This window comes from Sparus aurata, chromosome 10 (assembly GCF_900880675.1).
Source record: "Sparus aurata chromosome 10, fSpaAur1.1, whole genome shotgun sequence".
NCBI lineage: Eukaryota > Metazoa > Chordata > Actinopteri > Spariformes > Sparidae > Sparus > Sparus aurata.
This window is the reverse complement of record NC_044196.1, coordinates 17135747-17162823: the sequence shown is the minus strand read 5'-3', so window position 1 is coordinate 17162823 and position 27077 is coordinate 17135747. Positions and strand designations below refer to the sequence as shown.

General features: G+C 42.9%; 2 protein-coding genes across 4 annotated transcripts in view; one reads left to right on the top strand and one right to left on the bottom strand.

The window, feature by feature from the left end:
• actn3b (actinin alpha 3b) overlaps positions 1-13095 on the top strand; it is a 36968-nt gene extending 23873 nt beyond the window's left edge. The window contains exons 4-21 of one of the 2 annotated variants that reach the window (XM_030430145.1): positions 387-473; positions 2275-2362; positions 2620-2698; positions 3367-3448; positions 3902-3987; positions 4200-4292; positions 5147-5377; positions 5885-6032; positions 6750-6900; positions 7554-7662; positions 7757-7897; positions 8904-9086; positions 9729-9863; positions 10229-10408; positions 10492-10638; positions 10922-10987; positions 11138-11296; positions 11661-13095. In XM_030430145.1, the coding sequence (XP_030286005.1) occupies positions 387-473; positions 2275-2362; positions 2620-2698; positions 3367-3448; positions 3902-3987; positions 4200-4292; positions 5147-5377; positions 5885-6032; positions 6750-6900; positions 7554-7662; positions 7757-7897; positions 8904-9086; positions 9729-9863; positions 10229-10408; positions 10492-10638; positions 10922-10987; positions 11138-11296; positions 11661-11819 (2324 nt within the window). In that variant the 3' untranslated portion in view covers positions 11820-13095. Of the gene's footprint in view, positions 1-386; positions 474-2274; positions 2363-2619; positions 2699-3366; positions 3449-3901; positions 3988-4199; positions 4293-5146; positions 5378-5884; positions 6033-6749; positions 6901-7553; positions 7663-7756; positions 7898-8903; positions 9087-9728; positions 9864-10228; positions 10409-10491; positions 10639-10921; positions 10988-11137; positions 11297-11660 lie in introns of those variants that run through there. The other variant, XM_030430146.1, reaches the window with a different exon arrangement.
• prkd4 (protein kinase D4) lies at positions 12258-26969 on the bottom strand. 2 transcript variants are annotated; one of them, XM_030430147.1, is made up of 19 exons: positions 26744-26969; positions 25930-26096; positions 22920-23058; positions 22500-22631; positions 22242-22399; positions 21953-22148; positions 20412-20495; positions 18727-18898; positions 18336-18459; positions 17189-17266; positions 16879-17092; positions 16598-16623; positions 16426-16498; positions 15914-16020; positions 15609-15770; positions 15176-15274; positions 14826-15093; positions 13838-13923; positions 12258-13444 (listed from the first exon to the last, which is right to left on the bottom strand). In XM_030430147.1, exons 2-19 carry the CDS (start codon positions 26083-26085, stop codon positions 13280-13282), a joined length of 2439 nt encoding a protein of 812 aa, XP_030286007.1. In that variant the 5' UTR covers positions 26086-26096; positions 26744-26969; the 3' UTR covers positions 12258-13279. The 2 variants fall into 2 exon arrangements, with proteins under 2 accessions (XP_030286007.1, XP_030286008.1); XM_030430148.1 differs by having other exon boundaries at positions 18739-18898.
• Positions 26970-27077: the final 108 nt, after the last annotated feature.

The following is a 27077-nucleotide window of genomic DNA, read 5'->3' as shown; positions in this document are numbered from 1 at the left end:
ATTTATATGCATGATTGAAGCTGTATTAAAAGCACTTTTTATGCTTTTTTTTGTTAATTTAAATTTACAATGGATACATAATTCAAATGATGCTCAACTGTAGGGTTAGACTGACTTGTTGGGATAAATAACTGAGTGGTTGCTTGTGCAACATTCACAGCACTTCAAAAGCAGTTACCATGTTTTGGTGTGACTTTAATTCTCCTCACCCTAATCGCTGTCAAGGATCCTCTACAGTGTTCAGGCCACGTGAAATTCAGTTTGTTCAAATCAAACTTGTTCCAGTAGCAGACACAGAGGTTGTAACCTTTAGAGCGTCACGATTGAGAGGCCTGCTTTGAGGCTGTTGTTATCATGTGTTAATGCATGTGTATTTGTGTTTACAGAAATTGTTGACGGTAATGTGAAAATGACTCTCGGTATGATCTGGACCATCATCCTGCGCTTCGCCATCCAGGACATCTCTGTGGAAGGTGTGTTTGTGTGTGTGTGTGTGTGTTTACATGAAATTAGTATATTAGTTTATCATTTGAATGTACGACAAGAAATATACACTGGTTATGAATCGGTCCAAATTTAATACTGATCCCAGTGTATCACGTATATAAGCAATGAGACCATCAGCAAGAAGATTGGCTGTTCCTACAGTTATTATAGTTATTGTTGATGCCTGTCACCAGGCCAAATCAGACTTATTTGGGTCGGATAAGTCAAGAAAGTCATACTAATCTTTATGGCTGAGTGCTGAGGATGAATTTAAGAGTCTCACAGACTGAGGAAACAAGCTGCTCTAGGAGAGGCGGCGGTGCCACCGAGTGACAAAATCAACACATAATCAAAGTTCAGTGTAGCAGCTTTAAAACCAACTTAAAGTGACATGTTTTTGTGTTAAATGGTCAAAGGAATAACCAATAGTTTTATTACTAGTCAGGCTAGTTTCCCCCGTTTTTCAGTCTTTATGCTAAGCTAAGCTAACAGGTAGCTATTTGTAGCTCCATGTTTTATAGACCGATGAGAGTGGCAACAATCTTCTCATTTAACTCTGGGCAGGAAAGAAACAGAAAGGTCGAAATATCCCTTTAAATGTTAGAATGACAATTAACAACATCATTTACAACAACATAAGACAATATTTGACAAACCGTATTGAAGCTGCCTGACTCCAGTCATCACTCCTGTCATATGAGCACAACAAACTGTTTCAAATCTGTCTTTGTTGTGTCAATCACAATCGTACACACACATAAAGCGAAACAGAATCAGTTTCCAACTTGATATTTGTGCGGAACTCACACTGAATACTTTGTCTGTCTTCAAGTGGCATAAAAGTCAAGAAATTTCTCACATCACAGAGTAGTCGTCACACAAAAACACATTCAATTATACATGCGCTGCACACTTCAGTCACATGTGTTAGCACCGTGTCAGTCACGTTTATTATAGTTCAATACAACTAAAACTATGTGAATCTTTTTCTGTTAACTGAAGAAAATCTTTGTCAGTCAACAAGCATGAGCAGGCCTTGGTGTTTAAGTTTAAGACTAGGATGTCCACATAAATAAACAATAACCAACAAACCGACTGGAAACGTACTGTAACTAAACTGAATTGAAGATGGAAAAACAAAACTATAACTCTGTTCTCCTGTCAGATTTCTCTGATGTATATTTGCTGCACTGTGTGATTAGTTGCAGTTAAACTTCCTCTAGGCTTCATCCAGTCGATCAAATCTCCCTGAACTTTATCTGCACCTCATGTCGTTTCATCAAACCTCCATCTCATCAGGCAGGTCGACTCCCAATAAATAGCTGTTTATAAAGACGCAGACCTTGTTCACCCAGTCCTTCCTCACACCTCTGACCCTCACCTCTCAAGTCATCTTCTTTTAACTCTCCTTTTATTGCTCCGGCTCTTCAATATCATCCGCTGTCATAGCTGAACTTCCTTTGCCCGTCGACCTCCTTCTAACCTCTTATAAAGTTTCACGGGAGCAGAACATTTTTTTCACCACCGGATGCACTTAAAAAGTCAAGTTTGTTTACTATAAACAGAGCTGTGAATCGGCTCCACACACACAATTATCTACTCGTTTTCCTACCATACCATCTCTTTTGGGGGTTTCTTTACATGATTTATCCACTTCGGTCCACGTGTCAGAATCGGTTATTCTGAAAGGACTTTTCCTTTTCATTCTAATAATGCATGAATAAAATGATGTGCTTTCTTTCATCTGTGCTACAATGCTGATCGTCTCCCTCCTTTACTTGTTTTCAGAGACCTCTGCTAAGGAAGGTCTGCTGCTGTGGTGCCAGAGGAAGACTGCCCCCTACAGGAATGTGAACGTGCAGAACTTCCACATCAGGTGGGTGTGGAAAAAAAAACAAAAAAAAAACACAGAAAACATTCAGTTGTTCACCAGGTTTTTTTCCCCATTCCTTTGCAAATCTTCGTGTTCCCCTTTAACATCCTCCTCATCCTGTTCGTTACTCACCTTTTTGCTTTTTTCTTGCCCTCATTTCCCCTCTTCTTCTTCTTCTTCCTCTTCTTCTTCTTCTTCCTCCTTTGTCTCATGAATCTTCACACCTCCCACTCTGGTTTCCCCCTCTTCTCGTGGCTCAGTTGGAAGGACGGCCTGGCTCTGTGTGCCCTCATCCACAGACACAGACCTGACCTCATTGACTACTCCAAACTGAGAAAGGTGCCCCGTCCCTCCGTCCTGTTATTTCCTTTCTTCCACCTCTGATGTTCTCTCTTTTTGTACTGAATTATGATCAGGCTTCTTGATCTGTCCAAGGAACTTATGTCTTTTATTTCAGTTTGAAGTTTTCAAGTGATAATCTGTGAAAATGCTCTATTATGCTCTGCTTTGAACAGTGTGCCTATCAACTCGCTTTACAACCCAGTGACAACTATAGTGTTTTACAACCATAGTGTAGCATTGTCAAATTCTTTCTGAGGAAAGCTCATATTTGCAGCACTATTAAGTAATATACCCGTGTGGGATTTGAAAAGTAGATGTCAGCACCAGTTCTTCTTCTGCTTAATTTACAAAAATAGAAGTCAAGTAAGTGTTCCCTTTCATAGTAGTCCAAAAAGGAGAGCTTACAAATCCTCCGTCCAAAAACTTTTTGACAGGTGTTTGATGAAGAACAACGTAGGAAGGAAACAAAAAATGAGATCCACGCACTTGTTTGCCTGCCAACGCCAACACTGCATTCTAAAACTGATTTAATACTGTATGAATCCCATCTCTGTTTCCTTCCTCTCTTCATCACACCGGCTGTTATTAAGAGTCTCGTTTTCTTCTCTTTGTGGTTTTACGGTCATACATGTACGTGTCTGACATTAACCGTGTCTCCCCCGCAGGACGACCCCATTGGTAACCTGAACACTGCCTTCGAGGTGGCTGAAAAGTTCCTGGACATCCCCAAGATGCTCGATGCTGAAGGTGAAACGAAACCCTGAAACAACAGAGTGTAAAAGCTCTGCAGGGAACACGGCGATTATTTCCACTGCAGCACAGAACAATACATGATGGCAGATGGTGCAAGGACAAGAGGTCCTTCTTACTTCAAATTCAACCATCTGCATTAAAAAATGAATGCATTTTAAATCACTTTAAAAGCGTCTGTTGAAGCACTGATGGTTCTGACCTCCAGGAATGTGTTTCTTTGTAGGCAGAATGGCTAAAATGACTCATAAACACAAAAGTATATCATCATGCTTTTAACTTTGTGCTGGCTAGTCATTTTCTTTTCCATTGAAGAACATTTTAAGTTGAAAGACATAGATATATTTTTAAAAAATCCAACTTGAAAAAGCTGCTGTACAAGATATGGAGCCTTGAATGATAAATCACAAGGGATGGTTGTTTATAATATTTAATCTTTTCCACCCACAGATATTGTGAACACACCCAAACCTGATGAGAAAGCCATCATGACCTACGTCTCCTGCTTCTACCACGCCTTTGCCGGTGCTGAACAGGTCCGATGCTGTCTTGTTTTAATGTCGTATTAATGTTTTAATAATTTGAACGAGCCTTTATGTGTAACAGTCAGCATGTTATCACCTTTTAGTTGTTTAGAGCAGCTTATACATGAAACACCATCAACATGATGTTACAGCAGCCCCTAATGAATAAATGTGAGATACCCAACAGATAATAAATGTTTATAAATTGTAATCCCCCCCTTCAGGCTGAGACAGCTGCCAACCGTATCTGCAAGGTGCTGGCCGTCAACCAGGAGAATGAGAAGCTGATGGAGGAGTACGAGAAGCTGGCCAGTGAGGTGAGAAACCGCTGCAACCAAATACTCCCACACTCAGTCTGTCCCGCATTGATCATCCTCCCCCGCAACAACACTTTAATGTTTAAACTCGCTGTTTTCGCTCTAAACTTTCTGATCCTCCGGCTGACTTCACATGACACAGCTCCAAAATCAATGCAGGGAAATCAATAGTATGATGATAAGAAAAGCGAAAGTGTTGCAGTCACTGAAAAATAGCTGAGAGCAATAAACATTTAGAGCGCACAGAACTGACGACAATACAGAGGACTAGTGCAAATGTATAGCAGAATAATGCATAAAAGCATGTTTAACTGTACAACACGTTTCCATTACAAGGCATGATAATGACCAATGGCCGTCACAAGTTTCCAGAGACTCCATATATTTCTTAAATATTAACTTAAAAACATACTAGAACAGTATTTGTAAAGCTGTTTTTTGGATCCACATATCACTAAGAGATATTGATAGAAGGTAAACTAAGATAGGAAATATTGAATAAAAAAGTCAAATAAAATTCAAGTGTAATGTTTTTTTGGTGGTGTAGAGAAATGGTGAGGAAGCAAAGAGACTAGGGAATAGGTGAACTTTATCAAATGGGAATTTCTTAAAAGCCTCATACAGATGAAACGAATATAATGTGATCTGTATTGTTTTGAGGCAACGCTGTGTGAAACCGTTTGCAGCAGTACTGATACTGTGTAAAGTGATTTTTCCAAATAAAAATGGGAGGAAAAAAAGATTTACACATGACAGAGCTTCTGCAAATTTGGGTTTAAGGAAACCAGATTCTATACAGGATATAATAGAAACACGGAGGACATTAAATCTTTCCGTTTCTCTTCCTTCTGTAGCTGCTGGAATGGATCCGTCGCACCATCCCCTGGCTGGAGAACCGCGCGGCCGAGCAGACCATGCGCGCCATGCAGCAGAAGCTGGAGGATTTCCGTGACTACCGCCGCATCCACAAGCCGCCTCGCGTGCAGGAGAAGTGCCAGCTGGAGATCAACTTCAACACCCTGCAGACCAAGCTGAGGCTCAGCAACAGGCCCGCCTTCATGCCCTCCGAGGGCAAGATGGTGTCGGTGAGCAGGACGGGTTTTTACCGTGGCTTATTATTCTTGCTGCACAGCATCACTGTAGATTTTCAGGCTTTGACATCAGCTGGAGGATTACTTCCCCCTACGGTTGTTTTTTCATCCCTTAAAGCTTGTCAAATCCTTTCAACCCACCTGCTTTGTGATCCAACGAAAAATAAGACAGTTCGCATAACTACAGAGCCAGTGTGCACAAAACAGCAGCAGTTTGTAATGAACAAAGGTGGAAAGGATTGAAAAGTATCAGCCGGAAGAAAGAAAAACTTGAAGAGCACAGAATATTTTACAGACTTTAAATGATGGGTTTGAAATGCAAATAGGAGCAGAACTTAATTTGCAAACAATGAAGACTAATTTCAAATTTCTCCAAAATTAACATGGTTATTGAAATGTTCTCAAGGCATACATTCATTATTCACATTCTGAACACTCAGTTCTCTCAAACAAGTGTCGATAAAAATGTGTGAGAGGTCTCGTTCTCTTGTCCTCCTCCAGGATATTGCCAACGCCTGGAAGGGTCTGGAGCAGGTGGAGAAGGGCTACGAGGAGTGGCTGCTGACCGAGATCCGCCGCCTGGAGAGACTTGACCACTTGGCTGAGAAGTTCAAGCAGAAGTGCGCCATGCACGAGTCCTGGACCGGAGGTAGGGACGACAGAAAGGTGTGAAGAACACCAGGATCACTCAGAGTTTGAGTGTTCCCTCTGGTTTCCCCTCAGACAGCCAGAAAAACACAAGCCAGAAGGACTGAGGTGTGATGGACAAACACAGAATCACTTCTGCTTTCCTTTGACAAAGGGTTGCTAAGAAATAACTCATAAGAGGGATAAATATACGATATTAAGATGACAAGAATAAGGACATAGATCTGTAAGGATTCTCTGGTGGCTCAGTTTAAGGTGCATGTATGTTTTTTTTGCAGTTCAAGGTTAAGGCTGCTGTAAACGTTGTCATTGTTTTAGCAGTAAACAGGAGGATCCTGCTGTTTGTGTGTTCACGAGCAGACTTTATGAAGTTCCCTGTCCTGATTGGATAAAGTGGGCAGGGATACAAGAACTGTTCAGGAGAAGGAGAGACATTACTTACTGACCAGACACTCTACAACAGTGATTCCTGTTGGAATATAGAGCTATTTAACACAAAAAATATCACACACAGCAGAAATGAATCCCCAATTTTAATGACACGTAGCCATAAACTATCTGTGGGGATGATAAAATCCTACAGTGAGTGAGAGAAAATGTCGAACTCTAGTGGAGGGAAGACAAAGAGATCAGAGGACAAACTGAAGTGAGAGCTGTTGGAAGTAAAAAAGGTTGTAGTCCGTGAAGATCAGGTAGTGAAACCATCGTTGTGTTTCAGGTAAGGAGGACCTGCTGTCCCAGAAGGACTACGAGTCGGCCTCCCTGATGGAGATCAGAGCCCTGATGAGGAAGCACGAGGCGTTCGAGAGCGACCTCGCCGCTCACCAGGACAGAGTTGAGCAGATCGCTGCCATCGCCCAGGAGCTGAAGTAAGACGCCATGACAGTACAAAGTACAAAGTGGTTTTATTTTGTGTGTGTGTGTGGGTGTGAGTGATGGGGAAACAAGGACAAAGCTGCAAGCAGGAGAAATGGGAGGAATGAAGAATACTATGATGTCAGATTGATCCTTACTTAGGAGGGACAGGAGAGGAGAAAGTGAGCGACAGAACGATGGTTGTGAGAGCACAGCGAACACAGTGAAGAACAAAAGAGGCAACAGATGAGTGGACCGCGTATTAATGAGAGGAATAAGATGAAAGGACCTCTGATCTCACCACTTCCTTATTCCTCACCACTCCTCAGGCTGCTGCTTTCCACGGATAGCTTAAAGATGATCCCTTTGATGCTATATACAGTATGATACCAGCTGAAAATGCATGCGTGCCGCCCATAATTTCAATCATTCATTACTTCAAACGCAGATATTACATACGCAAAAGCAAAATGTTCTCAGATGACCCTCAAAATGCAGAACAGAGTGAAAATCACGAGCGTGTGATGCCAACAAATATTCTAATGTAGATTCAGGATATTTTGGGGAAATGTGAGTATAAGTTTAGGAAAAGTTGGTCAGAGAGAGAGGAATTTAACTCTGGTATTTAGTTTTTATAGATGTGTAACTGTGCCGTCATCTCCTCCAGTGAGCTGGACTACCACGATGCTGCCACAGTCAACGCCCGCTGCCAGGGCATCTGTGACCAGTGGGACAACCTGGGCACCCTGACCCAGAAGAGGAGGGACTCACTGGAGGTGAAACACTTTTAAATCACGATGACAGTCACAGGTTGCAGTGGCAGTTATTGTTTAGGTAATATGAATCCTGAACCCTCTCTGTGTGTTCCAGCGTGTGGAGAAACTGTGGGAGACTATTGACCAGCTGTACCTGGAGTTTGCCAAGAGGGCGGCACCCTTCAACAACTGGATGGACGGAGCCATGGAGGACCTGCAGGACATGTTCATTGTCCACAGCATTGAGGAGATCCAGGTAAACACAGCTCTGTATAATGTTACGTGTATCACCTTGATAAAGCACGGAAGACTTGATCAGTCGTTTTTTTTTTAGTTTAAGATGTAATCTGCAGCTTTTAGAGACACAGCAACAAACAAAAGTGAGTTACATCATTCTTTTTTGTAATTGCTTTTGTGAATTATAAAGACAGGGTTGAGCCACAAGGTAAGTAGATCAATAACTAAATTGAACATTTAGATAAAAATCTAAAAACATCAAATAAGAGCACTGGAGTTCACAATGGAGATAGAAAAGACAAAACAGAAATTCATGACAGATTATCCGAGTTACCAGCATCTGTCAGAGCAAGATAATTAACCAATACTGTTATCGTATAATCACATTTACAGCAGCGGTTCTCGTGCAGCTCCTCTCTTGCATATCTCTGAAAAGGTCACCACATCTTGCAGCTTTTTCCAGACGAGCCTTGAAGTGTGTACTTGATATTTTCTGACCTCATCTAATATAAGACATCCCTGATCTCCTGGGCGTGAGATGGAGGAGTCGCATCTTTCAAGAGATCTTGTCGCATGAAGTCAATCCATAGAAAAGATTATCTAATTTATATTCCTACAAATTGTGTCTTGGCAGTTCTTCACTTAAACCTTAATGTCTGTACCGACCAAAATCTCTGAGCGTCAGTAATAAAGAGGAGAGATGTCAGTGTTTCCTCAGGCGCATACTGTACTTTATTAACCATGCCAGAGAATTTGTTTCCGACTTGGGAGGTGAATCAGCTGAACATAAATGCACTGTTTTGGCCGACCTTTTGGTCCTTTCAAATCCAGATATTGTGCGAAACACACAAACACATCTTTTAAACCCACCTGGAATACATTCTATAAATAGGAAACGCTGGTAAAAGGTCTGAAATGTTGCCCTGCATCCATGTTTAAATCAGTCAAACAGGCTTTTGTCACATTTGTAAAAACTCTTCGTCAAGCACTGCATCTCACCGTTCTGAGTGTCCGTTCTCCTTCAGAGTCTGATCACCGCTCACGACCAGTTCAAGGCCACTCTGCCCGAGGCCGACAAGGAGCGCATGGCCACCATGGGCATCCACAACGAGATCCTGAAGATCGCCCAGACCTACGGCATCAAGCTGTCCGGAATCAACCCTTACACCACCCTCTCCCCCCAGGACATCAGCACTAAGTGGGACACTGTGAGTCAAATCAAACGTACCCAAGAAGAGATACAAGATAAAGGTTTCCCCATTATTATAGATAATCTATCAGGAACTCGGCCTCAGCTGGGGTCTATTTCTGGTTCTGGTTTGTGTAAACAGGAAATGTCAGCCTAACTCAGAGTGTGTGCTGCTTTTGGTCATCTGGCTAATAATACGTACAGTACATACACAGCGACAGTTCAGAAATAGTTCAGTACATTTAGGTTAGAGTGACACTGAATACTGTCAGCTGTGAGCTCTCAGGTCAAATCAAAATAACTGCAGAACACCAATGTGTGTCATTCTGCAGGACTGCGCGGGGAAAAAAGATTTGTTACCATGGAAATCATTAAATAATAATAAAGCTGGACCGAAACAACTGCAAATGTCTCAAAACCTCTTCTGGCTTCCATGCTGGTTCACTGAATTCACTGAAGGAAACAGTGTGATGCTCATATTCAGCTGTAAATTGTGACTAAAATGTTGAATTTGTAAAAAGAGTTGAAAGGACAGATGCTTCAAGTAAACGAGGAGCACACAAATCATTCACATTAAAACATACTGACAGAAAAGGTCTAATTCCTTTTGTTGTTGAAAATACACTCCTGTTGACTTTGCGTTTGATTTCTCCACCTGCAGGTGAAGCACCTTGTTCCCCTCAGAGACCAAATGCTCCAGGAGGAGGTGGCCAGACAGCAGGCCAACGAGAGACTGAGGCGCCAGTTCGCTGCACAGGCCAACATCATCGGACCCTGGATTCAAACCAAGATGGAGGTAAAGTGTCGCCGCAACACTGCAGCAAACTGACGGAGCTAGAAGACTGCAGTTTTACTCGTCTCCCTCTCCCTGCAGCTGCCAAAATATAATTAAGCTGTTTATTTAAGAGCATGAAGAACGTTGACAACTTTTGACATTTCAGTGTCAACAGTTTTACGATGATGTAAAGGCAATTAAAAAGCTCTTTCAGCTTCTGCTCATACATGTCGGTCGCGATTGCTCATTTAAAACTGAAGGAACAGATGAGAAACTAACGAGCAGCACATTTAAAAATGGATTGATCTGTAGACACGCTCATCTATTATACAAGAGCAAATAAAAAAATAAAGTTTTGAATGACGCGTCCGGTCTCCCGCCCGCAGGAGATCAGCCACGTGTCCGTGGACATCGCCGGCTCCCTGGAGGAACAGATGAACAGCCTGAAGCAGTACGAGCAGAACATCATCAACTACAAATCCAACATCGACAAGCTGGAGGGAGACCACCAGCTCAGCCAGGAGTCCCTCATCTTCGACAACAAGCACACCAACTACACCATGGAGGTACGGTGCTCGACACTTCAGTGGACTCCCCCCCGCCACCTCTCGTCCTCTTTGCTGAACGTTTATTTTCTTCTCCGCCGCAGCACGTCCGCGTGGGCTGGGAGCAGCTGCTCACCACCATCGCCAGAACCATCAACGAGGTGGAGAACCAGATCCTGACCCGCGACGCCAAGGGCATCAGCCAGGAGCAGCTCAACGAGTTCAGAGCCTCCTTCAACCACTTCGACAGGGTGAGGCATTCGCTGACCCTGACTATAAATCTGTGTGTGGCACAGATCTGAACGTTAACGAGGATTACTTGTTAACTTTTGAATGTAGAGAATTTCGCTAATGTCTTAAAAGATACAGAAACTACAGGAGAGATCTCTATTTTTATCAGGATCAATGACATGTTTTCACACGACTTATTCTAGGACTGGTGAGAAATTAAACCGTGCTTTTTTTAATGATCTTTCAAGGAGCTTGTCTGTTTTGTTCCAATAATTAACACAAAAATTGTGTTTCCCTTTGCAGAAGAGAAACGGCATGATGGACCCAGACGACTTCCGTGCCTGCCTCATCTCCATGGGTTACGATCTGGTGCGTAAACATGCTCATTGTCAGGAGGAATTCACTCCCACGTTGTAACTGATAAAAAAAAAGATCAGAGTTTTACCTCCATTCTCTAATAACCGTGATGATTGTTCACTCACTGCTGCTGGACTGATTTAATCCTCCTCTGTCTGACAGGGTGAGGTGGAGTTTGCTCGCATCATGACCCTGGTCGACCCCAACAACACAGGCGTGGTGACCTTCCAGGCTTTCATCGACTTCATGACCCGCGAGACCGCCGAGACCGACACTGCAGAACAGGTCATGGCCTCCTTCAAGATTCTGGCCTCAGACAAGGTGAGCAGACGCGTGCAGCATCGAGGTTTGCTTGTTATCTGATGTCACCTTTAGACCTAACAGAAGTGGCGGTATGAAGGATCCCAGATCAGAGGTCTTACCTTTGTAACTTTGATCAATTTGTCTGTTATAACATTTTACCCGCACAAGTAACTGCAACGAAACCTGGATCTGTTTTAAGAACAGAGCAGAAATGGACATTTGGAACAGCAGAGCAATTCTACTGATCCATTAAAATATATATATGTACTGTCACGTCACGGTAAGACTTGGAGTCTGTGTCGGGTTCTGGTAGGCTTAATTTCCAAGCTAAATGACAAATCTCCTCTATAACTCTCACCCTGCCTCCATCTCTCTCCTCCAGAATTACATCACAGTGGACGAGCTGCGCAGGGAGCTGCCACCCGAGCAGGCCGAGTACTGCATCAGCCGCATGACCAGGTTCGTCGGATCCGACTGTCCCAGCGGCGCCCTGGACTACATCTCCTTCTCCAGCGCCCTCTACGGAGAGAGCGACTTATAAACCGCTTCTCCTCCACCCATCCCTTCTTCCCAGCTCCCGCTGTCTCTCCTGTGTGGAGAGGGCGACCTAAACCCCTTCCACTGTCCTTCTATATTCTTTGTTCTTATCATTTTTTCCTCTTTCAAATCTTAACTTTATTCCCCTTCTCCCCCTCCCATCCCCAAAAAACAAAAACACTGCCCCAGAGAGGCTGAGAGTGGACGGCTTTGTTCAAATCTTAGAGCTGTTTGGACGGGTCGGCTCGTCCCTCATTTCTGCCAGAGTGCCTTTTAAAAAAAATAAATAAATAAAACCAGGAATGTGCCGGGTATTGCACTGAAGTTATGTAAGCAGCATACATATTAACATACCTGCCTTAAGGAGACGGTAAACAGAAGGAGGTAATGAGGGCGAGAGGGAAAAAAAAAAATCTGGAGTTATTTTGAGCAAAGCCTCCTGCTCTCCGCCTCTCTCTCTCTCTCTCTCTCAGATGACATATTTTTTTTGTAGAAGGGTAATTAAAGAAGAGAACGTGATAAAATGCTGGTTGGTCAGTTGGCTTGGTTGGTTGAGTATTTGTGCAGATGCATGCTAATGTTGAAGTTTAGAAACGCTGTCTTTGTGAGTCCCCGACTCTCACTTAATCATAACAAAAAAAACACAAAAGCCAATCAGGTGCTATGATGTTCCGCAAAAAAGAAATGAATAAAAGAAACCACAACACTGTGAAGCTGATCAGATGTAACCTGAAGATCTTAAAGCCTTAAGCTCAGGAAGGAAACGGAGGGTGAACGACTGGAGCACCTAAACTATGAATACTAAGATGAAGACAGCAGAGGGCAGAGAGGGCGACTCAAAGCAAAGCACTGTGGGTAAATATAGACGAAGTGAGGGCCGTGGCTGGACTTAAAGAGCGAAGACGGAAAGACAAACTGCTCCGGCCAGAGAGAACGATAACCCACACGCCTCTCGCATAAATTCAACGTGGTGAATTTTCGAGAGGGGTGTCGAGCAGCAAGAGACAACAGGGCTTCAGGAAAGTCAAAGAAGAAGAAGCGATACTGAGCGTGGGACCGTAGCAGGCCTACGTCAGTCAGGAAGCAAATAGGGTGTTGGTCCCATTGACAGGTCGGCCGTGATTATCAGTGCGAGTGGACTCGATGTTTTCAGTTTCATCTGTGCTCCGTTCTCCTCCCATCATTCATTCTGTCCGTCATCACCAATCATGCCACAATAAACCCATCTCACACAGTTAAAGTTTAAAAACCACAACTTGGAATAAAAAAGGAAAACTATATTACTAAACAGAAGTTGTTTGTGTTTTTTTTATTATCTTACGAGACAAACATGATCTGCTTTAGTATACAAGTAGGAGTTATGTGCGATGGATTAATGGGTAAAAAAAAAAAGAATAAAAGCAAAGGTAACGTCTCAGCTGTACAGACTGCAAACTGTCCGACCTTTACGCCGCCGAGCTGAGGTCACATGTCGGGCTCGCTGTAGGGGTCCCAGCAGAGGTGGGACGGGAAGCTCAGCTCTCTCTCCTGGGCGTAGCGTATCCAGCGCTCCTCGTCGCCCTGGTGCGTCAGATACCTGCTGCCCATCCTCTGCTCAAACTCCCTAAGGTCACACCACAGCTGGAAGTCCTGCGGGAGGGAAAACGTGCAGTGACGGAAACTAGATCAGTTGTTTTCCAAGAAATTACTCAAATATGAAGCTTTGATGAGGGTTTGCAAGCTAAGAAGAAAGTTTGGGAACCACTGAACACCTATATCTTTCAGTTTGTTTTCAGTGTGATCAGTTGGTTCACTGATTTTTTTTTTTTGTTAATTATGATATAAAAGACAACATGCATTATTTTTGACTTCACGCCACCTTATAATGTCATATGAAGTTTTACCTTCAGAAAAATACATCAAAATATGCAGCGAAATTTGATAGAAAACATGTCATATGTTCGCAAAAGTGGCAATCCAATATTTTAGCTATAATCTGTGGGTTCAGATCCATTTTCCAGTATAATCCTGCTGGTGTCTGACCTGCAGCCAGGGGTGTCCTAATGCTTTGCCCACGCTGAACCTCCGTCTGACCGACACCTGCAGCAGGTTGTTGATGAGACTCACAGCTGGAGAGGAAAAGACAGATGAGGAAGAGAGGATTTAAAAGTGGTCCGATAGAGACACCCAGTGGCCAACGGGAGACGCCACAACAAACTGTACAGATGGTTTAATTTGATGTGAAGGATGGAACACGCTGAGAAAAATACATGTGTGATATAGGAAAATGGATGTTAGGTGTAAAAAATACATAAGTCATCATTCTTGAATGAAACTAGTTATTCATTAGTTGCCCTGAATAAATTTGAGGATGCATTTTTGTTATATTGTAATAAAGCTGGCAGCAGGAATCATCTTTAACTCTCCATGATGATGCGTTCAAGGACACTGACATCTGAATTCTCATTATGGACATGCATGACAAAATTCAGTCGGTTGGTACTGCTGGTGTATCTTTGCCGACCGTGCAACACTTCATTTCTCTCAACAACAACTCATGTTCCAAATCTTCGGTTGTAAATGCAACACGAATCCAGCTAATTTGGTCATTTAAAGGAAGAGTTCACCCAAAAATGTAAGGTGGGTAAAGTTTTGTAGTCCACAAAACATTTCTGGAGCTTCACAGCAGCTCATGCTTTTATTTTAGCAGCTATAGTGAAGATTTCAGTTTCAATCTGAGATCTCAGGGCTTCCAGAGACTGTAGGAGCCTAACGAGTCCCCATCTACTTCAATTGTTTAGGAAAATGCTGCAATAATGTTTTGTTGTAAAACTGCGAAAAACTTGCGAAACTTTCCCTGACTTTCCATCAGCATGAAGATGAGTAAATAATGCCTGGATTTTCATTTTTAGGTGAACTGTCCCTTTAAGTCATTTTGATCGTTATTTGTGGGCAACAGGAGAGCATTTTCTTAGTGTACGATTTGGTTGTCCCTGAATGCACCACCAGAAAAATAAAAGCTGGTACTCACCCTCCAGTGAGATGGAGGCCCAGGGTTGTCGCGGGTACATGAAGGCAGCGTTGGTGATCTGCTGCTTGATGTCCTCGTCCTCGTTGAAGGGGAACGTGCCGCTCAGGCTCACGTACATGATGACCCCGACCGACCACATGTCCAGAGAGCGGTTGTAGCCGCTGCTGCTGATCACCTCCGGCGCCAGGTAGGCCGGCGTGCCCACGACGGAGCGCCGGAAAGACTTCTCACCGATGATGCGGGCGAAGCCGAAGTCGCACAGCTTCACCTGCGACGCAACACAAAGAGCGGATTTAACGTGGCCGACGCCGGACATTAAACGCATCATGTAACACTTTCACAAGCCCCACCTGAGGGAAGGGGTCCGCTGAGGCCAGCAGCACGTTCTCAGGTTTCAGGTCACAGTGAGCGATGTGTTTGAAGTGCAGGTACCGCAGAGCCTCGAGGATCTGCAGAGGGCAAACACACAAGGACAACTGGTTAGAATTCAATATTTCTGAGCTTTATTTATGCAGGTAACAGTTTCACACAGTGGTCCACAGACGGCCAAGTATGACTTTTGTGATCCACCCGAGTGCTTAGAAGTTTCAGTTTTTCTAAGCTGTGATCAGTTTTACCAAAGATGATGTTCCTATGTCAGACTGTTTCATCTGAACAGGTTTAAGAGTGGAACATTTAAGTCGTGTTTTCACTTCACAAACCATCTCAGGACCCCTCAGATTTATCTTTTCACACCTTTGTGGAAAAATCTGCCTAATCAATGACGCCAAACGTGATCTTTACCTGCGTGACCAGGAAGCGGGTGGTGCGTTCAGGGAGTCGTCCGGTCTCGCTGGACAGAATCATCTCCAGCATGTCGCCGTGGAGCTTCTCCATGACGACGAAGACGTGCTCCACCGTCTCGAACATCCCCTCCAGCAGGACCACGCCGAGGTGGGACAGACTCTGGACCACACACACACACACACACACACACACACACACACACACACACACACACATAGATAGATAGATAGATTAGATAGATTAGATGTTGAAGAACATGAAAGTATAATGAACACCGTGCTGGTAACAAAAACAATCGGTACCTGCAGGATGGCCACCTCGTTCCTCAGCTGTCTCTCCTGTCTGGTGGGGAAACGCGTCTTGTCGATGACCTTGATGGCGACTGGCCGACCTGACTTCCTGTGAGTACCTGAAGAAGAAGAAATGACTTGCATAACTACATGCTGACGGTGAAAAAACTAAAAAAGACAGTTTCCACATGTTTCAGTCTTCAGTCAGACGTCTGCAGGTTACAGATGTTGTGTGGATGCTTCATTTCACAGTTGGGCTGCAGCTAATAATTATTTCATCATCGATCGATCTGCTGATTGTTTTTAGGATGAATCGATCAATTTTTTAGCTCAAGAAATATCAGCCAATAAACCAACAGTCAAACTCAAAGAAATGCAGCGAATCCTCACATTTAAGAAGCAATGTTGAACTTTTTGGATCAGATTCTAACAAAAATAACTCACTTCAGAACACTTTTCTCTGTTTTTTTTCTTTAAATTCGACTAAATATTCTTCGCTGGTGGTTCAATGTGGATAAACTGACCTTTGTACACGACTCCAAACTGTCCCGAGCCCAAAACCTCATCTGTGAAGATCTGATACACTGAGCTGATGTCCTGAAAACACACATCAACACACATTAACAGTGTACAACACACTATAGAGGCGTGATAATCATGTCTTCAGATTCAGCAGTATCTATATCTGATCCTTACCATGCTGTCTCTGTGTGAGTCTTTTCCTGTAATCAGAAGAATAAGCACTTATTGTCCAACAAATATTCCCTGCCTCATCCTGTCTGTCTCATCAAAAGTAAATAAAAAAACTGTTATATAACCCTGATTACAACATCTTTCACTCAATACATTTATAAAAATAAATCTAAATTAATTAGCTTCAGTTTGGATTCATGGCTCCACCGCCCACATCCATGTTTTGTGAGAAATAAGTTATTAATAGAAAAACAACTAATTATCTATCTGAGTTCCCAGCTCACCCTGCTTCTCCTCGCCTTGTCCTCCGCTGCCCTGGACGGGCATCAGAGCCTGGCGGACGGCGCTCTCCCAGGACGGCCCGTCCTCTCCGGCCACCACGCAGTACACCAGCGAGGCCGTCACCACCTCGAAAGAGTGGCTGCTGTTGCCCGGCGACAAGGGCACGGAGAGCTGGGCGGGGCCTCGGACCTGCAGCACCTCGGACAGAGCGATCTCCTGAGGGGAAGAGGCGGGGATACAGAGAGTTTCATCACTTTTATAGAAAGTCACAGAAAAGTGGACACGTCTGTGTTAGCCGGTGAGGAGCTCTACCCTGTAGTACTTGGTGCTGCTCTCGTTCTGGTACAGAGTGATGCTCTTCCAGTCCAGGATCCAGTAGTGACGCTTCCTCTGAGAACACACACATCAGTAACAATCAGGTGCTTAAAGGTGCAATATGTCAGACTTTCAGTTGAAACATCAGATTTTGTATCATGACGTCTACGTATCGTGCTGCAGAGATGTCTCTGGAAGTTAGCATGCTAACTGGCTAGCCATGGCCCAAAGTTCCTGTCTTTGCAGTGTCAACACTTCTCTGGTGCTTCAAGCTCCCAGTCCAGACCGCTACATGCACTGCTAACAGAGCTAACAGTGGCTACAGTTAGCAGCAGTTAGCTGATACTCTGGCGATATGCTACCCACTATTTTCCTTTTTTGATGCGACTTCCACAGCTGGTAATTCTTACATATTGCACCTTTATCATGTCTCTAAATGGCTTGTCTTGTCCAATTTTCTAAATATTAGACCTTATAAGTCATTAAATAGTGTAACATTTCTCTAGTTCTGATCGTTCACTGTTAATTTTATCATATAGACTGAACTTATGAAAGAAAGAACATTTTATTGACAGTTAATATTTTAAATTATACAGTAAAGAATAACCAATATAGGCTACTTCTTTGTCATTGGTGGAGAAAGCCACCAGACTCCCTTGAAAAATCACTCAATTTCAAGACTTGCTGCGTTTGAAGAACCTGTATAATCTTCGTGAAATGCTCTCTTCGACAAATTCTTAACTATTTGGTGCTACTTGTTAATTCGGCTAACGTTACACATGAACATATTTATTTCTTTGTATAAAAAGAATATTAGTTTGATGGATGAACGTCTATATCTGCACATAAAAGGGGAGAGTGAGGTTCGATCACGAGACACATGTTAATGCAGCAGTATTATTAATTAAAAAAAACAACAAATAGAATAACAAAACACTGTCAGGGATCATTTTACTGCACAGTGAAGACTTTGACTTTGAGAAAACTTAAATAAGATTTATAAAGCAGATTTATAAAAGTGCTTTTTAATGGATTTTTAGGGGCTCTGCAATGTGATTACAGAGCTGAGCTGCTTTTAGCCACATTTTAATCTGTGTGTGTGTGTGTGTGTGTGTGTGTGTGTGTGTGTGTGTGTGTCTCTCACCAGCGCGTCAGTGTTGGTGTGATGCAGCAGCCATCCCTCTCTCAGGACTCCACCGGCCCTCCTCTTAGTGTGATGCACCGTCTGGACGAGCCTCATCAGAGGGATGTAGCTGCTGAAACACGGACTGATGGAGGGACAGAGGACAAAAGGACGCGAGAAAGAAAGAAAATCGGTCTGATTCGGGGATAAAAACTGAATTAATCTTCTAAATGCCTCTAGGTGGCAGTGCGGCCCAAAGCTCACTGACTGCAAAACACGTCATGCAAATGAATTCATCGACGGGTGACAGGAAAGATGAGTGTGTGTAGATGAGTGCGTGTCAAACTTCTGACACATCAGGAAATTGTGGGTACCAGCTCTTAAGAAGGATGACATCACCCGCATAAATTACCAGGCCTCTGACCTCATCGGCTCTCGCTGCTGCTCTTCGTCTTTGGTCTCGGCCATCGAGTCTCCGTCAGTGGACATCTCATCGTCGGAGAGGTCTAGTGTTGTCATAATGGTGAGCACTGAATCATTGTCCCCGGGGTCCGGTGGGCAGCTGGGAGCCACCACTGGGGATTCTGGGAAAATGACATCATGTGCAATGACTATCACGACCTGCAACTATTAACTTTCAGTTAACTGATCAGCTGTTAAGTCTATAAGAGGGCCAAGAGGAAGAATAAGGCTCAATTTGTCCCACCAGACATTTCAAGCAATTTTTTAATTTAAATGTTTTCTTTATTTTTTCTTTAAATGTATTTTACTTTTATAGTTTTTATCCAAATTTTTATGATGTTTGATTCAGTTTGCCATTTTATTTTTTTATGTGAGGTTAAAAAAAAACAAAAAAAAACAAACGTTAAATGTTTATTTTGATCCACCAAGAGAATTTGAGTTTGGGGTTCCCCTCGTCAATAAACTGACAATGAATGAATCAATCAATCAATCTAAATTGAGGTCATGAAATTGCTCGATTTGTTGAAGTAATTATCTGTATTTATTCACTTTGTAATAATATAAAAACAGAAAAGTAGCAAATGTTCAGTGTTAATTTGATAAATTACTGAAGCTAAAAATGTAGCTAGCTGTTAAAATGTTGTTGTTTTAATACCTAAGAGGAACATTTTTACATTTTCTTTCACTCACTTGATAACAAATATGAATAACAATATGAGTTAAGAATATGTTGTTTGTGATTATTTAGTTATTATTTTTAAAGTGTTCTGTTTGTTTAGCTACATGCTAGCAGCTCTGGTACACTGTACTCAGGCGCAGAGCTGCTTTGTTTAAAATGCTAACGTCAGGATGCTAACATGCTCACAATGAAAATGCATACATGTTGATGTTTAGCAGGTATAATGTTTCTTATGTTTATGACTGTTGAAAAAAAATATTGCCGCAGTAACTGTTCCAAGTTTCACAACATTTCCTTTTGTTTTTTTCAACTTCAGGGCTTCTGTAGGTAGCATGATTCAAAGTTCATTTACTTGACTGACTTCCATGAACAACGTTTCATTCTGCCCACTGTTCTCAGATTATGAAAAATAATTAATTATAAGGAAACCACATATTCAAAGAGCAATTTTCCCCCACAAGAAAATATAACAAAACGGTACTTCACGGAGGCTCTGAGATGCTAGTGAGAAAAAATGTCCTAGTGATTGATTTTCTGATCTTTCTTTTAATCTCTTTTGTACTTATGACTTGTTGTTCTTGACTTATCATTATTTTTACTGCTTGTTTTATTTTATTTTTACATGTTCGCAATCAAAATGTATCAATCAATCAGTCTGGTAATATGGGACCTACATTAAATCATGACCCTGCAGCTAAAAATGCTATCTTGCAAAATCATTTCAAATATCCTCCTGCTTTCATCACATTTCGCTGAGTCATCACCCCGCTCGTATGAACGTGATGTCGAATCTAAAAGTAGTCCTGAGTCAATCAGATGCAGTTAACATGGAGGGTGAATCAGCTTTGACTCAGCACAGGGTTACAGGAAAATCAGAGCGGTGGGGCCTTTTTCAAAGAACTAACAGAGTCACAAGCCCAGAATACAAACGCAGACCTCCAGAGACCGATGCTCACCTTCCCCGTTGACGCCTCTCCTCTCTCCTGGACAGTCTCTGGGGACGAGCTGCTCACAGCGGCGGTGGCAGTTAAACCTGCAGTCTGACAAAGCCAGCAGAGGCGAGAGGCAGCGGATTGAAACACAGAGACAAAGGAAGGATTCAGATGTAAAGGGTGATTTAATACATAAAAAAAAGGAAACAATGGTGCCAGAATTGACTTTTAAATGCGATTTTGTTCTCTCTTTGGGCTCAGAATACGTTTCTGAACCTCTCATCGACAAGCGGCTCATCAAAGTCAAGGTGCTGCTGGAACAAAGCTTCTAAAAACGTCCGCAGCGGAGGAACGCGCTTTAATATATTACATGAGTCATCGCTGCAAAATAGTTTTGAGAAGAAGGTGCTTACAAAACGTTTACGCTTCAAAAAAGCTGAATTTGAGGCTGACATTTTTCCTCTTCACCATGGAAACAGTTTGACCAAAAGGATTTAACTCATCCCTTGGGTCGCTCAGTTGTCATCAAAATTGGATACCATCTTTATGACAAATGAGGAAGAATGTGCGATGTGGTTAAAAGCTCCAGAATAAGCCAGTTAGAGGACTATTCTCCCGGAAATCACGTCTTCATGAGCTGTTGTTGTAACACTGTATTCTATATGTTCAACTGATACTGGACTTTTTTCGGGCTGATAGCAATGTTTGAGAGTTTAAAAAAAGTTTATACTTATAAATAATTAATAATACACTGATTTGCTTTTAAGAGTGAGTCTTGTATGCAACACTCCAGATGTTATTAAATTCTGATTCAAGCAAAAAAGGAAAAAGATCCAGCAGTGCAGGGATTTCTTTAAAACATTCTTTAGAAGATTTCCACTTCAAATATCTAAAAATGACTTGACCTTTGTTATTGACTTTGCTGAGTTGTGCTGTTTTATTATCTTTAATGAGTCCAATATTGTTTAAACCAAGAGAAATCACGTTCAATTTCATTTGGTCGCCTGTTGCTGCAACTTCAGGGTAAAGCGAAGGAAGGTGACGAATGTGACAAAATGTAGCGGGAATAAAACTTTGATAAATCACCTCCTGCGTGAACCTTCTGCTCGCGTCACATGGCTACATTTCATCGGCGACTGTAGTTGTTTAACAATGAAGACGACAACTCCCATGATCCTTTGCTCCTGTATGCATCAGACTACTGAAGTTGTTTTGTTTTGGTTCCACTAGTGGAATAAATCACACGCTGTCCCTTGTACCCTTCTTTTCCAGTCTTTATGCTAAGCTAAGTGGCTAGTGGCTAACTGTCTGCTGTTGCTAGCTACATATTTATCATAGTCATGTGAGGTATCAATCTGCTCACCTAGCAATGGGTAATAAAGCAAACAGCATATAAGTGTTGAACTTTTCCTTTAAGGATACTGATAATATCTTTTATCTGATATGACATATAGGCGATCCTAATATCAGCAGTTATATTATTTAATCATTAGATCATACATTTCTGTTGGTGGAACTCAAATGCTTTAACACCCGACCAGCAGGCAGTTCTCCGGCCGTCTCACCTGAGCACTGCAGTCCCTGTCTGAAGATCCCTTTGAGCAGCCGGTGGCAGTACTGGCAGATGGTGGGTTTGGTGTAGGTGTGGATGTGGAAGGTGTGAGGCACCTGGACCATGCTTCTGTCGTCGCAACCGATCCCCAGCCAGACCGGGGGCTCTGCCCAGGAAGGAGGCCTGGAAGAGGGCTTGGTCATGCTGATCTAGAGGTGAGATGGGAAGTGTCAACATGTTATCAGTGGAGGAAAATGTAACCTGGCCTTCCTTTTTGTTGTGCAGACGACAATGTCACTCACCTCTTCCAGACTTCCTCCTCCGGCCTGATTGGACAGGGAGTGTGTGCGGGGTCGTCGGGGAGGAAACAGCGAGAAGCTGGTGCTGACCTGACGCCGCGCTCGACTGCAGTTGTTGGGCAACTGGAAAGCACAGCGTTTGTGAAAGTCTAATCCACAACCTGAGAGAGGAAGAGGAGGAGGAGGAGACGACGGCTGTCAACGGCTGCACATTTATAATTTGGCATCAGATGCTGGTTTATAAAACAACAAACACTTCACCTTCGCATTTTAACCCCTGGCGGACGAGGCCCCACAGCATTTCCCCACAGTGGTTGCAGAAAGTGGGGGTCCGGTACGACTGGACCACCAGGGAGTGTGGGCGGATCCTCATCTTAGTCACCGACGCTGATCCTGAGTCAGATAGAGACACGATAAAGAGATGACATACAGTCTGATAACACCACTTTGGCTTTTTGTAGTTGGAGTGAAAACCCTGATTGGAATATTTTTGATCGGGGGTGCAAACTCAAACTTGACAATATATTTTGCCATAAAAAATATCAACACAATGAGATTTTTTTAATATCAGTAATCGTGATGTAAAGAATAAGTGGGTAGAGACAGATCAGAGCAAATATTCTTAAGTAAATTTGTGATGTTTCCCTCCCTTTGCTTCCCCCTGCTCTGCGCTCCACTGACCTGAGATGATGACCTCGATGAGGTCGCCGTGCTGCAGCTCGTCGTGGTCTGCGAGGCGCAGCAGCAGCTGCTCCGAGGCGGGCTGGTGTCTGAACAGCAGAATCTTCTCGCCGATGCCGACCACACAGCAGTCCGGAGCCTGAACACACACACACACACACACACACACACACACACACACACACACACACAAGTCTTCATCCGTTCAGCGCAAATACAAAGATTGAACATGTGAATGCAGAGAATATTTACTTATTTAGATCTTTCAACACTTTGTCCATGTCAGTTTCTTTGCATAACACTGAGGAACTCTTTTCAGAAGTTAGAATCCCCATGCAGGCTTTATTGGAAATATGTGATGCTTCGTTATATCTTTATTTCAAGACTGTAAACAGAGTCTGATCCAACAGAGAAAATGTTCAACCTACAGACAGCAGGTGTTCAAAAACTAAAATGATCAGTCGTCGCTTCAACTTCAGGCGACATAAAGTTTGCTGCAGGGAACGAAACATGACAAACGTAAAAGGCCCCGAACCAAATCAAGGTTGGATGTTTTCACATTCAGCAGCGCTGGAAGAAAAGTTCAACCTCTACAGCGAACAGAGACGTTCGTACGAGTCAAACGCACCCCTCTCAACCATCAGAAGCCGCGACCTAGATACGCAGTCAAAATGGAAGCCTGTCTTTTTGTGCTCGGCTGATCGTGAGACCAAAGGCGATACGATCTGAAGTGCTGCAGATGTCGAAGATAACCAATCAGTCAGAATTCTTTCAATTTTTTTTTTTACCTTCGTTATGTTCACGTGTGAGGCGACGAAATACAAAAACTGCAGCGTGATGTGCAGCCAGCAGAGAGACGGTCCTGTAGATACAGATCTGTATCATGTCACAGCATAAACAAGTGTATTTTTAGAAATCTTTGATGTGGTAATGCAACACAATGTAATGTACTGTATATATATTTACAACAAGATACTTGAGAAGAATTTTTTTTTTATAACAAGAACAACGTTTTTCTTGTTATACTGGTGAAAGACCTTGCTCTAACTACAAACTTTCGGTTTTATAACATCATGTTGATATGTTTTTTCTATTTCCGGCAGCAACAATCCTCCATATGAAGTACTGCAGTTATGAAGTGCGTCAACACTCCTCTTGTTGAAGGTTAAAGACGCAGGAACAGCATAAGAATCTGCTCGACCAACAACACAAGGTTATTTTTACTTTTAACTCTGACAGAGACACGTTATACATAAAATTATACTACTTAAATTATACTAATTCTATAAAATGCTTTCATTTCCGTTTCAAGTTGTGAAGTTATAAGTTATTATCTGTGTCACACACACATATAAATACAGTGCATGTGACATATTTGCGAGGCAGGCTCATGCTGTCAGGTTGGTGTACAGGTGATTGAACTAAAATGAACGAGTGAAACACACACACACACACACACACACACACACACACACACACACAGAAACAGACACACACTCAGATGCAAAGACACACTCTTCAGACGCTGCTGACCTGCTGCCTGGAAACTCAACAGAAGATCAAAGTATAAAAGGAAGAGTGTGTGTGCGTGTGTCGCGTCGCAGGGAGGCTGTGGTCGGAAAGTTTGCTGTGCTCTTGTCGACCACACAGCCTCCGAGTGAGGTGGTGTGCAGAAGCTGAGGCCGACACCTGCGATTCATCTTTATTTAACCTCAACTACAGTTTCAGTGCAGCGTCAAACTACGACGAGTTGATTAAAGTCTGCTCTGATGAAAAACACTTTTATTAGCTCAGCCTCTCATCCACACCCTCAGAAATGAAGGTGAAGTTCAGCAATGGGAGATATGAGTTTGAAGATGCTTCTGTGGAGTCAGTGCAACATTTTAGATGTAGATCGTAGATTTTTTTAGAGTCTGGTTGTGACGCACAAACTAAAATAAAACAGCCACCCAACTGTCCCCCGGCTGGTTTAAAAGCTCACATTTGACCTGCTTTAACTGTTTAACTGGGTAAAACGCTAAACGGGATCCACTAGAGCCAGACACCGCTGCGACATCCTTCACACCCTGCGCCCGGCCAACAAATGCAGAAACACTGTGTGGTTTCTCAAAGGAGCCACACAGTAACCTACACGATCCTCCTCCACGAGCACGGTGACCTTTCAGAGTCCACTTCCTGAGAAACGCTGTCTCTGAGACGTCAACTGAACATTTTCCATGTGGGACTGTGTGAAGGGTTCGAGCTCACAGATCATCTCTCATTACTAATAATGCTCTCTTTGCTCAGTCTGGCTCTTTGTAGCTGCTGCAGACCTCCACAGCAGCAGCGTTGTGTTCGAGTGCAGTGACCAAGTACATCCTGATCAAGCCGTTACATTGTTTTACAAACAGGTATTACATGCAGGTGTTGGATGTCAACAGGCTTTGAGCAGTTTTTACCAGCGCTGAATGTTACTTTTTAAAAACTGTGTGGTTTATTTTAACCGTACTACCTGCCAGATGTAAAGAGTGTACAACAGCAGAAGAAGAAGCAGAAGCAGAAGAAGAGGGCCAAATAACAAAGACAAAGAAGAAGTACAGGAAAAAGAAAGGGATGCAGTAGAAGAAGAGGAAGAAGAATAGGAAGAAGGAGAAGAGGAGGAGGAAGTAGAACAAGATGAAGAGGAAGAAATACAACAAGTAGAAGTGAAGGAAGAAGAGAAGAAGAAGAAGGAAGATGGGGACTCAGGAGAGAGATTTGACCAAGATCGATACATCAGGGGCAGAATATTCTGAATATTTGTCAGACACCAAAAACACTACACATCCTACGATTCCCATAATGCAACTCAACAGCATCTTTAATCACACCTCCAGTGTGCAATATAAACCAAATATACACCGACTCATTGTATTAAAACCTCTGAAATGTCCCTTTAAGAGTCGTCTGCGCTCATGGCCCGTGTGACACCCTCCAGATGTTGAGGACAGCGGCGTGACTCGAGGCCGCCGCGGTCAGGTCACCTCATTACCTTGCGCTCTATGATGTCCACCGCCAGCCTCTTGGCATGGCGGTAGCTGAGGTTGCCGGCGGGGACTCGGACCTCCTCCCTGAACAGGCCGAGCTGGAACTGGACCAGCGCCGGCGCCGAGAGACTGGTGGGACTGGAGGGCGCCACTGCGGACATGGAGGATGGTCCTGGAGCGAGACGGGGTTAGCGTCATGGATTATTATCTAAAATATTATAATTATGAAGAACAGATTGTTTTTGTTTGTCTTAGTTTGACAGTTTAGGGTACATTTGTGATTCTTTCTAGCAAAATAAAACACATTAGCGTCAACTGCAGTTAGCTAACTAAAAATAAATACATCTAGAGAGCTAACGGCTGCTAGCTTGTGTTAGCAACATTAAGGTTAGCTAGCAAGTGTCCTCTTGGCGCGCCTGAACATGAATATAATCTAAATAACAGAAAACTTTGTTTTGCATGTTTTCATTGTGCAACTTTATCTATATGAAATTTATCGACAGGATTGTCTCTACAAATGAAAAAAACCCTGACATAGACTACATAATGGCAAAAATGAAGAAAATGGTGGTATCTCAGAAACTACAAGGAGCACAAATGTAAAAAAATAACTTTATATTTTAAACATTTAATAAACAAATTTTCAGTGTGTTAATTTTCAAGTTGTACCAAAAGTCTACATTTCAGACCGATCAGAACAAATGTTGTTGCCTTTTATCATAACATAATAAAGTCTCTAGGCACAAATGACTTCCTTCCTACCACCAAAATAAAAACGCTGAAACATCCTCTTGAGATGCTCAGTGGAAGTTATCTTACTTTCTAATCCCGAATCATTCAAGCTCCGATCTTCCTCTCCAGTCACAGTATCGTAATCTCATCGATGTGACAGCTGACTGCGTCTCTGTGTCTCAACATGAACTCTGGTGGGTCTGGTTTCCTTTTTTTGTCTGTTTTGCGGGGCGTTGTTGAGACAGGAAGTGACAGGAGAGAAAAAAAACACACACTTAACCTCTGTAAGAACGGTGACACGGCAGCACATGGTTAACACCTTCGGGCCCTGGCTGTGAACACACACACACACACACACACGCACGCACGCACACACACACACACACACACTTTGAAATGCTCAAAAGATGGAGGAAAACGT

What these genes read in the sequence shown, in the direction of transcription:
- prkd4 (XM_030430147.1), bottom strand. Translation starts at nt 26,085, where the DNA reads ATGTCCGCAGTGGCGCCCTCCAGTCCCACCAGTCTCTCGGCGCCGGCG. An exon ending in GAGAGGCGTCAACGGGGAAG is followed by an intron (nt 18,899 to 20,411) that starts GTGAGCATCGGT and finishes TCATTTTCCCAG; the next exon opens with AATCCCCAGTGGTGGCTCCC. An exon ending in CCCGCTTCCTGGTCACGCAG is followed by an intron (nt 15,275 to 15,608) that starts GTAAAGATCACG and finishes TGCCCTCTGCAG; the next exon opens with ATCCTCGAGGCTCTGCGGTA.